The sequence below is a fragment of the Hibiscus syriacus genome, unplaced genomic scaffold, assembly GCF_006381635.1.
Source record: "Hibiscus syriacus cultivar Baekdansim isolate YM2019G1 unplaced genomic scaffold, ASM638163v2 tig00111834_pilon, whole genome shotgun sequence".
Taxonomy (NCBI): domain Eukaryota; kingdom Viridiplantae; phylum Streptophyta; class Magnoliopsida; order Malvales; family Malvaceae; genus Hibiscus; species Hibiscus syriacus.
The window spans coordinates 504,671-521,831 of NW_024063192.1; the positions used below are offsets into that span (position 1 = coordinate 504,671).

At 37.9% G+C, this 17,161-nt stretch overlaps 1 protein-coding gene and 1 pseudogene across 1 annotated transcript; both read right to left on the minus strand.

Moving 5' to 3' along the window:
* Window positions 1–6,249: 6,249 nt before the first annotated feature.
* On the minus strand, window positions 6,250–8,999 carry LOC120171539 (zinc finger CCCH domain-containing protein 39-like). Its single transcript, XM_039179230.1, has 4 exons — window positions 8,951–8,999; window positions 7,404–7,813; window positions 6,393–6,462; window positions 6,250–6,281 (listed from the first exon to the last, which is right to left on the minus strand). The coding sequence occupies exons 1-4, from the start codon at window positions 8,997–8,999 to the stop codon at window positions 6,250–6,252; spliced, it is 561 nt and encodes a 186-aa protein (XP_039035161.1).
* A 1,193-nt stretch (window positions 9,000–10,192) lies between these two features.
* LOC120171667 lies at window positions 10,193–13,372 on the minus strand (annotated as a pseudogene).
* Between the last annotated feature and the right edge of the window lie 3,789 nt (window positions 13,373–17,161).

The following is a 17,161-nucleotide window of genomic DNA, read 5'->3' on the forward strand; positions in this document are numbered from 1 at the left end:
ATGTGGAGGTCTATACATTGTACCCAAAGAGTCCATTGCTGCTTTTATCCCGGCTCCTCGGTCTGAAATAATGCATAGTCGTTCCCTGGTGACAACATGTAAACGTAAATTTTTAAGGAAAAAAGCCCAAGACTCAGTGTCTTCTCCTTGAACGAGGGCAAACGCAACAGGAAGAATATTGCGATTTCCATCTTGGACCACAGCCAATAATAAAACTTGCTTGTATTTCCCATACAAGAAAGTACCATCAATTTGGACAATTGGTTTACAGTACTTGACTGCATTAATACACTGAGGGTAAGTCCAAAAGACTCGGTAAAATTGGCAGCGATCGTGAACCATTCGATCATTCATTCACGTAATGATGTTGAGTTTCGAACTCAACAATTGTCCCAGGATTAAGTCTTTGCACAACATGAAACCAACTGGGCAGCTCATTGTAAGAGGAATCCCATTCGCCATGAAGCTTGCAAATGACATTCTGTTTTGCCAACCACGCTTTTTTATATGAGACAGTGTACCCATATTGTGACTGTATAGCAGAAATCAACACTGCAACAGCTATATGAGAGCTTTGCTTCACAATGGGCATGATTGCTTGACAAATAATGTTGGAGTCCAAGTTGGGATGATCCTGGTTTTATACCTGTTGCACAACATGTATGAGGACCGTTGTATCTGGTTAGTTCCCATAAGTTGTTCTTCCTCTTCCTCTTTGATACACGGACCATCCATTGACATCCGTTGTCACGTTGGACGCAGTAGCAGACATATTTCTCCGTGTTAGATCGATCAACTCGGGACTGAACTGAGTTACGAATATTGTAACTCTTTATTGCCATCATTGCTTCCTCCTTTGATGTGAACTCCATTCCAATATGTAAATTACTGTCATTGACTGATGATTGAAGTCCATAGTTTCCAACATCAGGAAGATCTGGAAATTCAGGCTCATACATTGCATCATAATCAGCCTCATACATATGTGCAGGAAGTTCGGCTGGTGTTGTATTTATCGGAACGTCATCCTCGTCATCATCAGAATGTACGTTAAACTGTGGTGAGTCAGGTTCAACGAATAATCCCGTTTCAGCACCATCTGCACCTGGCTCCCGAAGAGGTTCTTCTGGTGGAGATGAGGGTTCCTCCGATAATCCAATGTTGAGGTCAAATAAGTTCCCGCTTGCGTGTCCTCCCCTTGAACTTGAGGCCATTGTATCATGTGGGATGTGAATAGACTATCGTCTCGTTGGTATTTCCATATGTAAGTCGAAAACATTGGCAGATGAATGTCTGCCCCTTGAAGTAGAAGAGATGTTGCCATATGGATTATTGGTGAAGCCACGTGGGTTGAGATCATAAGCAGTTGCAGATGAATGCCTTCCTATTGAACTTGATGGCATGGTATATGGCGTTGGATCCGCCATTAATGATGTGAAATCATTACAGATCAGTTGTGTCGGGCTATCAACTTGATCAGTTTGATATGCAATGCCAAAGTGAGAGGAATATGAGAGACCACGAGTTGCACGAACCTCAATAAAAGTGGCATACATTTCAATAAGAGATTGTGAACTCCCCATATGAGCATCAACCATCATAGAAACATCATCATCGTTTGAAAGCTGAAATGATGTATACGTGAGCTGAAAAAGTTCAGTAGGAAATCTGTACTGAAGTGAAGATAGTCTTCTCTGGCCTGCTACACGAATCTTTAACGAAATTTTTGTGATTAACTCCTCAATTGTGATGTTTCTCTTCAAGGTTAAGGGGATATAATGATCTGACTCAAAAACAACCCCCTCTTCAGCTTCCTTAATTTCTCCATCATACAAAACAACAGCAGAAAGACGACTCATTTTCAGAGATTTTGAGAATTTAGAGTTTGGGAATTTGAGAATTTGAAAGATTGTGAACTGAAGTTTGTTTTGAAAGTTTATAATACGTTGCATATAATAGTGTCTATAATCGGAGTACTATTCACATGAAGGCGCGTTCCCGGGGGCGCGCCTTCCATTATTTCGTCAGAGAATATATTATCGTTGTCCTATTATGTCACTCATGTCCCTCGGGGACACTAGATATATCAGTACCTATTATTTCACTATTCACATGAAGGCGCGTTCCCGGGGGCGCGCCTTCCATTATTTCATCAGAGAATATGTTATCATTGCCCTATTATGTCACTCATGTCCCTCGGGGACACTAGATATATCAGTACCTATTATTTCACTGGGGACATGAAGGCGCGTTCCCGGGGGCGCGCCTTCCATTATTTCGTCAGAGAATATGTTATCATTGCCCTATTATGTCACTCATGTCCCTCGGGGACACTAGATATATCAGTACCTATTATTTCACTATTCACATGAAGGCGCGTTCCCGGGGGCGCGCCTTCCATTATTTCATCAGAGAATATGTTATCATTGCCCTATTATGTCACTCATGTCCTCGGGGACACTAGATATATCAGTACCTATTATTTCACTATTCACATGAAGGCGCGTTCCCGGGGGCGCGCCTTCCATTATTCGTTAGAGAATATGTTATCATTGCCCTATTATGTCACTCATGTCCCTCGGGGACACTAGATATATCAGTACCTATTATTTCTCAAGGACATGAAGGCGCGTTCCCGGGGGCGCGCCTTCCATTATTTCGTCAGAGAATATGTTATCATTGCCCTATTATGTCACTCATGTCCCTCGGGGACACTAGATATATCAGTACCTATTATTTCTCAGGGGACATGAAGGCGCGTTCCCGGGGGCGCGCCTTCCATTATTTCGTCAGAGAATATGTTATCATTGCCTTATTATGTCACTCATGTCCCTCGGGGACACTAGATATCAGTAAATCAGGTAAATTATAACCAAAATTTAACTTCTATTGAAAGTTCAGCAAGTAAGAATAACTTAAATTAAAACGTTATGTGAAGTTTGAATAAATTAGATAAAATGTTATGGATAAATTGAATAAATGTGAAGTGATAAGTTGATTGTGACATTGAAATTGTATGGAATGAGCATTGAAATGTGACATTGAATAAATTGCCAATTCACCCCCCTCTTGGCTGATTCCGTCGATCGATGAACTCAACATAAGTTGATTTTAATGTATACGTTTTAATATATATGTTAATGATAAAATCATATGTATGGATAAATTAATTTCAATTTAAGTATTGTGTACTATAATTGGAATATAACTTTAATTTCGAATACAATTGGAATATTAAGTTGAAATTTAATGTTAAATTTTGAATACTATAATTTATATTTTAAATTTAAATTTGAATATATTATTTTTATTTTTATTTTAAATTTCGAATAATAATTTGTATTTTAAAAATATTTATCAAACATTTAATGTTAAATGTGAATAAAAAATAACATTAAAAAATATGTATGTAACAACCATGAAACATTAAATAACATAACCAAATTACATAAAATTCTGAAATAATTATTTAAATAACATTAAATATAACTGGATCACCGATGTCGTCTTCTCGAATGAGTTCCACATGGCGGTGGTTGTCTATTTCGTGGAGGATTTCTTCGTGGAACTTGTTCTTCAGTCTCCTCATCTTCACTATCATCATCAGCATCATTTTCTTCATTTGGTGTAGATGACGCTGAAGGGACTGAAGGGCCTGTATAAAATAACGACCCTGGAGGAGTGCTAGTAACAATCCCACCGCTCATCGGGAACTGTGAAAACTGTGGAAACATTGGCATCGATGTATGTGATCCAGATGGAGATTGAGGTGTCTGCGGAGAAGCACCACCAGCCAAATAAGATGCATATGAACCATATGCTGGATCATTAAACATAGTCGTATATGCACCTCCATATGGTATAAAACCCTGCGGGCTAGGCATGTAACCTGGCGGGCTAGGAATGTAACCCTGCGGGCTAGGAATGTAACCCTGCGGGCTCGGAATGTAACCCTGCGGAGATGGCATATAAACTGGTGGGCTTGGCATATGAAGTGGAGGGCTGGGCATGTACCCCTGCGGCATCGACGAATAAGGATGTTGTGGTGGGACTGATGCAGAACCGGTAGCGCCTTCTCTCCGTCCACGCGTCGGGGGACGATGATATTGAGACGGTTGACGTCTTTCTCGGCGCCTAGGAATGTTAACCCCTCGTGCTTCCGCCGAAAGCAGAAACGGCTTCCCATTTTCATTAAACCAGTCCATATAGTTATCCGTAACCATATGACCAGTTTCAGCGTAATATTGTTGAGGGGCCAACAGTGTATATCGGTTCTCCCAAAGCTCAATCCAATCTCTGTGTCTCACCACCCAGTTAACATCTTTCTTTCCTCGTCTATCTATGTTATGCACGTCGTCTAAATTCCTAGGAGCTCCAGGAATATATTGCGTACAACCATACTGACGGAGCACGCGATCAACTGGATGCCACTCAATAATAGCATGACATATAAGAGGTATAACCGATATCCATACCTCTAATGACCCACTAAGGTGGGGTGGGATGCAAGCTTTCACTTCATCGCTCGCATAAGGTATCCACTGAAACTGAAATAAATATACAATTCAATAAATAAAATATTCTAATTATATCTAACATTTTAAATTAAAATATTAATAATTAAACAAATTTAAAAACATACCTCAGACCCAACTTTCGTATCAATAAGTAAACGAATTTCCTCTAACCCAGTAGGTATACTTTTATGGTCCTTTCTTTTCATCGACCACCTATGAAATATAATATAAACTAAATATCACCCTATTTAATTGAAAATATTTAAATCAAAATTTAGTTCGAAAATTACCTCAACAATAAGGGGAATACGTATGGTTCATTCACGATCAGGCATAAGAAAGGCATGCGGAACCATGCCCATGATTGTAGAAGCAGAAGACATCCACCGATAGCAGTTTTCTTATAATTCGTCGCCCGACACATTTCTCTAAAGAGAAATGCCAAAACTGCAGCACCCCAACTATATCTTCCAGCTTCATCAAAATCGATCAGATACCGCAACCACATACAATGCACCTGGTTGCGAGATTTGTCGGGCATCAATATTCCTCCAATTATTCGTAGAATATATGCCTGAGCACATGCCTTTGCTTGATCCTCTGAAGCATTTTCATTTAAAACCTCAAAATTAGCTTTCAACCAAGATAAAGCTATTCTACCTCCATTAAACTCTGGCGGAGCAGCTCCAAGATAATCAATGCACATTGATTGCCAATCACCATCCGCCATACCACACATCATATTTCCGTCGACGGGAAGCCCCAGATGCATAGAGACATCCTCCAATGTAATTGTCGCCTCTCCACATGGAAGGTGAAAAGTGTGTCTCGGGCCTCCACCTCTCAATCAGTGCAGAAATTAGGACATGTTCGAGTTTGCAACCGCCTATAATTGTTGCAATATACCCGAACCCGGCAGAAGCCAAATATGGCAAAATACGTTTCGGTGTCGGTATACGTGAATTTTTAATAAAAGTCTCTAAAATACGATCAGCATCCTAAATAATATACATTATAAAAAATAAAAATTAATATAAATTCATAATAACTTTAAAATAAAAATAAATTTAAATATTAACATTAATTATAAAAAATATTACCATATCGCTAAATGTCTGGAGATATGATCAATATCCAATCGCAACAGCATTTCGTTTTCCATTATAACTGTAGACAAAACAATATAATTAGCAAAAAAAATTAATAATTCTAAATAATAATAATTATAAATATTATTTTAATAAAAAAATAATATTTACATAAATATATTAATATAAAAAATAATAACTATTTAAAAAAATACTAACATAAAATAAATTTCTTACCACTAATAACAAATTTAAACTCAAATAGTTGGAGAATTTGAGTTATAAGAGAGGATAATATGATTTTGGTGTGAAGAATGAGGGAGGGTTGAGGGGGTTTATATACGGGAAGAGGAGGGGTAGTTAGGAAAAACGGATGGGGGCATTTATGACATTTAATGGAAGGCGCGTCCCGGGGATGCGCTTTCCACACGTGTCTGCTGATATGGCAAAGGCGCATCCCCGGGGACGCGCCTTCCACACGTGGCATCCAACTCAGCGAAAACACGGGTAAAGCGCGTCCCCAGGGACGCGCCTTTGCCAACTCAGCAGAATGGGTGCTACTTCTGGAAATATTAGTCAAACGGTGTCAGAAAGGGAAAATTAAAAAAAAATGGTGTCAGTTATGTAATTTAGCCGCATATCACTTACATATCATCAATAGAAATATAAAAAAAATCTAAAATTTTAAGAAAAATAAAATACACAATGACCTAGTATTAAGTGCACCAGTGGTTTGGTGTAATATATATATATATATATATATATATATTATCAGATACAAGTTTACTGATGCTAACCTCAGATTTGATCCTGAATGAGAAACAAGTGGGGCGTACGTCTTCCTTTCCATGTTCAAACTGCAAAAGGATTTAAGGCTTCTTCAGTAGGTTAGTGAAAAATGAACACATTCTAGAAGAGTCCAACAAAGAATAGAGGTCCGATTAAAAAAATAAGAATTGGGAATTGTACAAGAATAACATGGCAAATGAAATTTCCAAGGTTTGAAAGTCGGTTCTTTTGCCTCTGTTAGTACTAGGAAATTTGCTACTCATATTCAGGTGGCATTTAATGAATTTTAAAAGTTCATGCTTCATGCCTACAAGCTAACATTCACTTTATTGGATCGTTTTTCAACAGGTCAAATCTTGAATTTTTGGGCTTTTTTCAATATAATTCCATTTTTTCCCTTTCAAAAAAATGGAGGAAAAAAGAAAGAAAAAACTCATTATAGTCGATACATGCAAAAAAGACCAATTAATCATTTCATCACCATCACAAACGTAATTCAATCTATCCAAAGCAGGTGTAAGAAACACTTGCAACACTTACAGTTCAAATCCACTAAATGATCAAATTAAATAGACAATGACTCCAAAATAAAAAGGGCTAGACTAAGGCCGACCAAATGCATTTATATTTTTCTCAAATTTGTCCTCAAACCTTTTTCATTTTGTAAAATGTTATTTTTTTCATAAAATGTTATTTTTTTCATAAAATGTTTAGGTAAGTGAAGGATATTCTGATTCATATTTTAATTTAGAATTAGGGTATAGAATTGTCTCTTTAAGGGTTAAAAGTAGTACTGTAAATGACTAATTAAATGAGATTTAAACTTCAATGACTACTCATCTTACATGAAGTTCATAAAACAGAGTTGATGCTAAATATTACATTTTAGTATCTAAGAAATTCACGGGGCTAAAGACCTTATGTTTGCCAGCACATAGGCAGAGTTATAATAACATCAAGGCAATCATGAAATTTCAATCATATTAGACAATTCAGCAGTCAAATATACCTGACACTTGGATCTATATCGGCAATGGCCAAGTTCCTCCCAAGCCCTGCAAATTTCCGACTTATAGAAACCAGTACTTCCCGAAGACGAAGAACCTGATCCTATGATACTAGAATCAGAAGCAACAAGAACTCCGTCCATTACAAACACATCTTCGTCGACCACCTTCAGTGGTGTCTTCTCCGACTGGGGCGAAACCGATGATCTGAAGCAGCTCTTCCCGGTGGAGCCACTGTTGCCGCTACTAGACACTGAATTGGAGCGTAGGTACTTGATGAGGTTCTCCGGTGATGAATAGGAGTTGCCACGGCTTCTTACCGGAGTCGTCGTCAGCTTCGGAATGATGCTACTCTTCAGGACGTTGAGTTTGTTGCTTTCATTGTAGAAGTTCGAGTCCATTGAATCTGAATCTGGACATTTCGTATTAATCATCAATTATCAGCAATAGAAAAAATGTGAAATATGATTGAAATGTAGGTGCTAGGTTTAATTATTTTTAATTATGCAACGGAGTTAATTTACTGGTGATTTCCAGTTTGTCTTTTTTTTAAAAAAAAGTTATAATTCCCGCCAAAAAAGTTGATCATCAGTTTTTTAAGCAACAAACTGGAATCAATGCGATGAACTGAATCATACTTCTTTTCGCTGAAGATTCAAATTTCACAAAAAGAAAACATCAAATCGTTTTGAAAGAAAATTTACGACGAACATTGAATTGCGAAATCTGGAAGCATAGATGAGGCGCCAAGTTTCGTTTCTATAATAGAAAAGGAGAAACAGATCAAGACGTTTCACAACACAGATCATGCAAACTGAAGATGATGAAAAGATCAAGACGTTTCACAACACAGATCATGCAAAACTGAAGATGATGAAAAGATTAAAAACAGAAAAGAAAATTTATGATGAATTGTGCATTCATTCAAATCTAAAAGACGGTAGTCGCTATATAAAAATTGAGCTTATAAAAAGCATTAGAATCAAAAAACGAAAATGGAGAAAGAAATTCAAAGTGAATTATTACCTAAAAGAGAGTAGCGTTAGAGAATTTCAAAGGTGAAAGACGGAGGCTGAATCTTCTGCGGAAGTTGAAGGGGGAAGAAAATTGTTTCTCTTTGCATCTATGTACTGTTGCTCTAGGCAGAGGGAAAGACGGACAAAGAAGAGCAGCGCGCCACGTAAGCAAAGTACAAAAAGGATCTAAGATTGGCTAATGGGACATGTGCCCCCTTGGCTAATGGGAAAATTGCTGCACTAACCCCTCCAAAAACAATAATTTAGATTAAATCCTTTAAACCTTTAGTTAAATGGAAATTTTGCATTTTGGCTCCCGATATTTTATAATTTTGCATTTAGGCTAATGATAATCTATTATAAAGATTTCGGAACATAAAAGACTGCAACAACATGCATATACTTACCTAGTCTTTTGACAGCAACCAATTTTTATGAACAATTTCACTGTCCCAATAACAATCCAATAAACCAAACCAGATTTCTACATGTCACAGATATTTTGACTTTTAAGTCCATCAAAGGGACCCTACCCTCCGGAATCGAGAAGTCATTGTTGCCGCCACCACCATCGATGTCCATGCCGTATCCATTTCTTGCTTCCTCTCGTTTCTAGGCATCCCCGAGACTCGAGTAAGGGGAGGTGGACTTCATAGATAAAGGAACCAATACCTGAGGCAGTATGAGTTGTTGCCTTTTTGCTGATTTGTACAGGGACTCAATACCATCAGAAATAACACTAGTCCCTGAGAATGAGTGATTGTTGTCCCGGATGCTTCTTGTGGCCGTCGCCGGTGATACAAGCCCGTAGAAGACTCCATGTGCGATCCGCCCTCCCTTGCTTGCCTCTCGCTCTTTTACCATACTGCTGTGAGTAGCGCACAGACCGCTCCCCCCAGGAGCATCTTTCTGATCCCCCACCACGTGCCTTGCATAAGTCTGTGCTTCCTTGGGCGATCTTGCCACAATTCTCGATCTTGCATCGCTTCCCACCACCATGCCTGACTCAACAATCAGCTCGACCACGTGCACTCTTTGTACACATCGCTTCCCACTGCCATGCGCAACACAGAATTTGTTGCCCCCATGCACACTCGTGGGACAAGTGCCACCACCGTTCTAGAGGCAACGTTTTCCACCACCGTGACCTTTGCATGCACAGAGGCGTGCTTCCTTCGGCACCTTTGGTAATTGGTACACCCTGCGAATATAAAACGAGTTCCCACCACCATGAGCCTTGCAAAACAAGGTACTTCCCTGAGCACCCTTAGCACATCCCTGGAACTAGCAACGGCGTCCACCACCATGAGAGATGTACAAACAAAAACAGGATTGCATACGTAGCGCAAAAACCTAAAACTCATGTAAAACCATAAGCTCCCATGAAACACAAACAAATTTAGAGATAAGAGGATCGAAATCGAGAGAAAAATTACTTGCATAAAATATGAAAACTGGGAACTAATAACAAAGAAACAATTAGTAGAAACACCGTGAAGGATCCAAATTCAGAGGATTGGTGAAGTGGCTATAGACGTGGTTAAACAGAGATGGAGAATCTCTTTAAAAAGAACCCCAAAAAAACAGAGGAAATTGAAATTATTCTTTAAATATATCCTTGCCAAAGTCGTGAATGCTTCCGTTTTCTATTTTCAATTTGGGATTTCGAAATGTTCAACTTTTAACAATTGGTTACACTTGAAAAAACAAATGAGAAAACTGCTTATAACTCCCTCAACTTATGCCAGGAAAAAAAATCACGAGGATTTTGAAAAAAAAAATTCTTTTCAAATCCCAACAGTTATCGAGTGTTTCAAGCTGCCAACATGTAGCACATGTTGTCCCAATGCAACTTTCCGGCTCCCAAGCTCATCGACCACACTCAAATCCTTGCAGACATCGACCTTAAACCTCACCAATGTCTCCGATTTCACCGTTAACGGAACTTTCTCGAATCCTAACAAATGCTTCCGGGGCGAATTGTGCACTGATGGGGGAGTGGAGAACAAAAACACCGTGTGACTTCCGTCGTATCTTCCTCTGTTTTGAACTCGAAGATGAATGTCGAACGCTAGATTTTTACAACTTTGTTCGGCTGTTTCGACCAATTTGCATTCGGACGAGCGGCAAACATGGTCTTCCTCCAAGGGGATGGATACTAGTGTAGGTGCTTTGGCTAATTTATGGCTGAATGTGGTGTAGCTTAGCCCATCACCAAATGTATAAATGGTTTCCCCAGTGTAGAACCTGTACGTCCTGCCCGGGTAGCCATTTGACGGATTCGGTCTCATGTTCATATTTGTCATCGGGACCTTATCGACATACGATTGTGGATACCATGTCATCGGCAGCTTTCCACTTGGATTATGATACCCGAAAATTACATCCGCAATGGCGGCTCCACCGGCTTCGCCAGGGTAACCGACCCAAAGGATGCTTGTGACTTTCGGATCATTTTTCGCAAACGATACATCAAAGCCTCCCCCGGACATTATGACAAGAATCACGGGTCCCTTTGCAGCCTTTGCAACTTCGGTTATTAAAAGTGGTTGCTGTCCGGGCAAAAGAAGATCGACTCTGTCAAAACTTTCCCTTTCAAGAGACTGATCTATGCCCATCACAAGTACAGTGGCATCAGCTGAGGCGGACGCTTTCTTAGCATCGTCTACCCTGGGCAGTGCCACAAGCCACATTGGTGCAGCCTGGCACGTATGTTGTTGCCACTGATGTCGTTAGACCCTGCAATGGTGTCGTATATTTGCACGGAATGCCTGCAAAAGAGTTTCGAGTTTTACGAGTTAATAACCTTAATCATATTGTTTTGTAATTCCAAGCAACGGGGTAGCATTACCTTCGTAGTTTCCGATCATGGTCTTTGTGACATTAGCGTTCGGTCCGATTACTGCTAACATTTTGATCGCGGTCGGAGATAGAGGTAACGACCCGGCTTTGTTTTTGAGCAGCACAATCCCTTGTCTCGCGGCTTCACGTGCCAACTCTTGATGCTCGGGAGTGCACACGTCTTTGGGACCAAGTTTACCGTAAGGTTGTTTGCTGGGATCACCGTCGAAGAATCCCAGTCGCATTAAGGTGGCAAAGTTGTTCGTTATGGCCTTATCAATGGCTGACTCATTCAAAAGCCCGCCTTTCACGGCAGCTTCGGTGTGTTGGCCAAGGAATGATCCACAGTTGAGATCCAACCCTAAGAACATCGATAACATTTCGCAATCACTGATACTCGAATCCAAGTAACATACTAAAGAAGACAAAAGAGTTACCTGCCAAAATTGCTTTGGCTGCTGCTTCCTCCGGCGTCTTGGTATAATGCTGGTTTTTGTACAAAACATCTACCGAGTCACAATCTGAAACTATATACCTGCACCAACCCCAAAAACATGGTAAACAAAAACATTGTATACAACAATATATATATATATATCGGTCCCGAAAAAGATACGAGAAAAGAATATATACCCGTTTAATTTCCACTGGCCTCGAATAACTCCGGCAAGAAGATCGGGATCTGCACAAGTCGGCTTACCGTTAACCTGGTTGTAAGAGCACATAACACTCGCCACATTCCCATCAACTACACAACTCTTGAATGGTGGTTGGAATGTATCATCCATATCTTGTTGTGTCACCTAACCATCCCCCAAGGCCAATCAAATGACTTTTCAAATTTACATAAACTAAAAGAAATTAAAGGAACTCGAATCGCATCGCGGACTTAAAATTACCACGGCGTTGAAAAGGAAACGATCGACGCCTTTCCAGTTATCCAAATCGTAGGCCGTATAGTGTTTGCAACATGCGGCGACCTTGAGCCGAGAAGGGTCGCCGCCATCGGTTTGCTGCAAACCTTTGACATAACTCGATCCGTATTTGCTGGACAGCAACGGGTCTTCTCCCGGTGTTTCTTGGCCCCTTCCCCACCTCGGGTCTCGGAATATGTTGATGTTTGGTGACCAATATGTTAGCCCTGCCTGTCCAACGTTGTACATTGCTCTAGCTTCAGTTGAAACCACCTGCATTATCATTGATTCTCAAAGACCAACATTGTACGGATCGATGGGACGAATCCGTACATAAAATTTAAATATAGAGTTCGAATTTTGATATTGTGATCGCCTTCGAAAAAGAAAAGCAACCCCTAGTCATTAATGCATGCTGGAGCTTAGAAAAAGGTTAACGAAGTCTTATTTGGTAACCTGAAAAATTAATTAATCAACTACCTTCTTCAACAAACACATAATTAATTCAATCATGGAATCCTATCTATGAAGCAACATCCAGTTCATCATTTTCAAATTTTAAATGCTTTATCACTACCAACATTAAAGTTTTCGATACACAAATCCGAAAACCGAAACGGAATTTGACTCGGATTGACTCGACTTAAAAATATGATACACAAGAAAGGAATTGAGCTTTGTTTACCCTGCCAATGGCTACAAAGAGAGAAGTGTTGAAGGAAGCTGCGGTCGTGATGACCTGAGGGAAGCTCGTGGCACCGGGGATCAAGCCGGTGAACTTGGTTCCCGGACCGGCGTTGGAGACACCGTGTAGAGCCTCGGACCACCATTCGTATTTCGGTATCCCAAGCCGGCTAACGCTCCCGGCGCCATTCACAAGGAAAGTAATTTTCTCTTGCAATGTAAGCCTTTTAACCAAGTCGGCCACCCGAGCATCGGTCCCCAACGACGAGTCGCAGAAGCCGAAGCTCGCCACTTGCGGGTTCTTAGGAGCATCACAGGCAAAAACAGGCGATGTTTGCGCCAAAACCCGAACCGAGATCAATGACAAACAATGCAAATAAACGAAGAGGACAAGAAAAACAGAGGAGCCGAAAGAGACCATTTTTGGACCAAACAAAATCTAGAGGAACTTAGCCACTTAGGCTTTCCTCGAAAATCAGGGGGGAAAAGGGTATGAGAAAAGCTGGCAAAGCTTGTTTTTTTATAGGGAGAGAGAGAGAGATACAAAACACACACGTTGTTTTGTAGTAGCCTGTGATGGGAACCAGGTGTAAAAGGCATTAAATTTCCATTTGGGTTGTTTTTTCTCGGCAAAAGAGAGAAATGAAACCCAAATTTTCTAGGGAATCTAAGAGATTTTTTACCTTTGAATAAAAAAAATAGATAAAATATGATGAAGTCCGTGGAGGGGTTCATCTGTTTTTTGTTAACTCAATCAAAGCTGTTGAATTTTGGAAGGACTCTTATGCATGGGTTGATTCTTGGTATGGCATCATAGCAGTAGGTTCGAAGCTTTTTAATTATTGATTGTGGATGTATACCATACGTAGAGAGTCGAGTAGAGTAAGGTTAGAGTATCGTAAATTGAGATTCTTGCGGCCTGTTTTTCTGGCATTTCTGTAACTCCCGTGAGGTTTTTGGGATCTTGTCCTCCTTTACTTTAACCAACAAGTTTTAGCTTTGACAAGTTTACCTTGTGGTTCAAAGCTTTGCTTGAAGTTTTACCAGGACATAGTCAATATTAAGTATGACAAAGATCGAAATATTTAATCTTTTAACAAAAATATCAAATTTTATAAGGATCGAGTCAAAATTAGATATTGATCGGGTCGGAGGCAAAAGAGCTCTGCCAATGAAGCTTTAGGTTAAGCTCTACCTTGCATGTAAACCTAATCTTAGTTTTTTTTTCCTTCAGTTTTAAGGTTTTGTATTGACTAATCTAGACCGATCCGGGTCACACACTTGGTTTTGGTGGGTGAGTCTTCCGACAGAGATTTTCTGTATACACAAAACTCGAAACTGAGACACTGCTTCAATGATATCAAGTTGATTACCACTTGAACCAACACCTGTTGACCTAGTGTTCGTTATTACTAATAACAAAACTAGGATAAAGTATCAGAAGGGAGACAAATTTATTAAATATTTAAATTAACAAGGACTTAAAATATTATTTTATCAAAAATTAAGACAGTTCTTCCTACTCAACAATTGACTCCAATTTAGCTTATAGTTATGATATTTTCTAGGATAAATTATGCGTCTAATATTTAAATTATCAGTTTTTGTCTACTTTAATATTTAAACTTTTATTTTTTTTAAATCATACATAACATTTAGCTTATGTTTTATTTTAGTACATCCGTTAAAAAGTTAACTTTAAATTTGGGGGGAAATGAACGTTTAAGTACTAAAACGGATCAAAACTGATAGTTTATGTACTAAACGCGTTAAGTTTTTTACAACATGATACTAAAATAAAACAAAAATTAAACATTAAATATGATTTTGAAAAAAAATTAAAAGCTTATATATACTAGAACAAACCAAAACTAATAATTTATATATTAAACTCATAATTTATTCTACTTTTTTATTGATATGAAATCTTAGTTAACAAGTTGACATTAGTCTTTGCATTCGATTCTATAAATATAATGATGTGTCACGTGCCAGAAAATGATTTATTGGTATAAGCATATATGGATCAATGGATTGTGGATGGGGATACTCGTCATCTAAAAATTTTAAATTCTCATATATTTAAAATTTTTTTATATCTTTTTGATGGTTTTTTTTATCATAAAATTTTGTAAATTCAACCATCCATCATAAAATCATGCGTTCGATATTGAATATATAATGAACATAAAAACACTTTTATTTTTTCTCTTAGGACTAAGGGTGTTCGCAGTCGGTTTGGATCGATTTTTGGCTAAAAATTCATTCGATCTGAAAGTATAAATGTTTGCGATTTTGATCGGTTTGGATGTTTCTAAAAAAATCCGATCGATCCGATCCAATTAAGTGCGGCTTAATTCGGTTTGAATTTATGCAGTTTTTGGATTCTAATTTTTTAAAATAATTCAAAGCAACAATATTGCATCACATTGTTCAAATTCTAAACCCCAAATACATTACTAAAAGTTGTGCAATTATTCAAATTCAAAGCATTCCAGAACAACAGCCCAAGCCATAAGCATCCATATTTAGGGGTGAAACCAAAAGGAACTTTTCGGCTATTAACGAAGTGGCCTTGAACGCCGTTACACCGTCGCTATTGCGGTGGGAATATGTAGTTCTTATTTTTGTTTTACTTATTCTTCCCTACCGGTTCTTGTTTCAAGTTTTAGTCACATTAATATTAAGGCAAATAGCAGGAATATGTATTCATTAGAAGAGACTATCGGTTTAGTTTGGATCAATTCTAGATTTCTAAATCGAAACTGAACCGAACCGATCGTTTTTAAAAAAAAAAACCAAACACACTAAATCGATTTCCTTTTTTTCGATTATCGATTTTCGATTTTTTTATCGAATTGGACCTGAACACTCTTACTTATGACCCTTAATTCTCTTATTCTCTGAGATTATTATTATTATTATATTTAGAATTTATATTTAAAAAATTAATCTCAGACAAAAAAGTGAAGAAAACCGAAGCCTGTCGTCTGGATTGACCCCTCATTTTGGGCAACCTTGTGATATCAGAAACTGTGACCTGATTGGTCCGAGAGTCAATGCTGGAGAAAAAGAAAATAAGATTTAATTTAATTGATCAAATGGTGGTGTTAGTCCCTCTACTATAATCGAAATTTGGATTTATTTCCTATACTTTAGTATGCCATAATTTGATCATTTAGATTTTATGATGTTATTTGTTTTAGTTCAAAAAATTAATATGTTTAAAATTACTAATGTGGATTTTTAAAAATTACCCATTTCAATACGAAAGGATGTATATCGAAACGATGAACTAGAAGGGTTGTTTTTAAGAAAAATTATAATCAGAATTTTAAGTAAAATAGTTAATTATTTAGACTAACTAATAAAATTATAAAAGCAAATAGATTACATTATGCATAATAAGTATAGTGAGTACTAATTAGAAAAAAGTATAGGGATGAAATATTAAATATAATCATAGTAGAGGGATCAATGAATTATGGAACATTTAACTGCAGGGACTAGTAATCGTAGGCTTGTAGCAGGAGGCGCGTGGGTCCAGATGGAAGGAAGAAACAGGTCGCTCTCGTGATTCTCGTGTCGTAAACGGCGCGTGAAAATGTTTTAAGAAAAGTCACAGCAAGTTGCAGCTGCTTTGACAGTACACCATCTGCTGCGTAAAACTAGATACGTTGTATTTTACATATCTATAATTATAATCATCACTTATAAAATTTATTTATTTTTATACAAAACTTATATCCTTTTTATTTATCTATGGAAGATATTCATTATTTGAATATATTCGATTTTATTTTTCGTTAACTTATAATATCTTTAAACCTTAGTTGCTCACTTTTTTCTTAGCCGCTCTCTCATTTCTATTTCTTTTTTTTTCTTTGATTTTGTATCGATTTTTAGATCAAATCAATTTTTTTATTTTCTTTAGCCGATGCCGCCACCTGTGTACCGTCGGTTCTGTTTTTTCTTTTATTTTTTAATAAGAATAATTGTGCATGTGTTGTACGCTTATCTCTGCTTGTTTACACGTTTATCATTGTCTTTGTGTCACGTTTATCTCTGTCTTTGTGGCATGTTTTTTGATATTTTTTCCTCGGTCTTTTTTCCATTCTTTTATTTATGTTTTCTCATGGTTGGATTTAATGACACCACGACTGATTAATATGGCGCATTTGAAATCTTGTTGATCTTACGTGCATGGTTATTATATAATCTAAAATGACTAGTTTCAATATTATAGGAAAATCCAAATTATGTATTTAGTTTACGATGATAGTTGTAAATTCTTATTGTAATTTC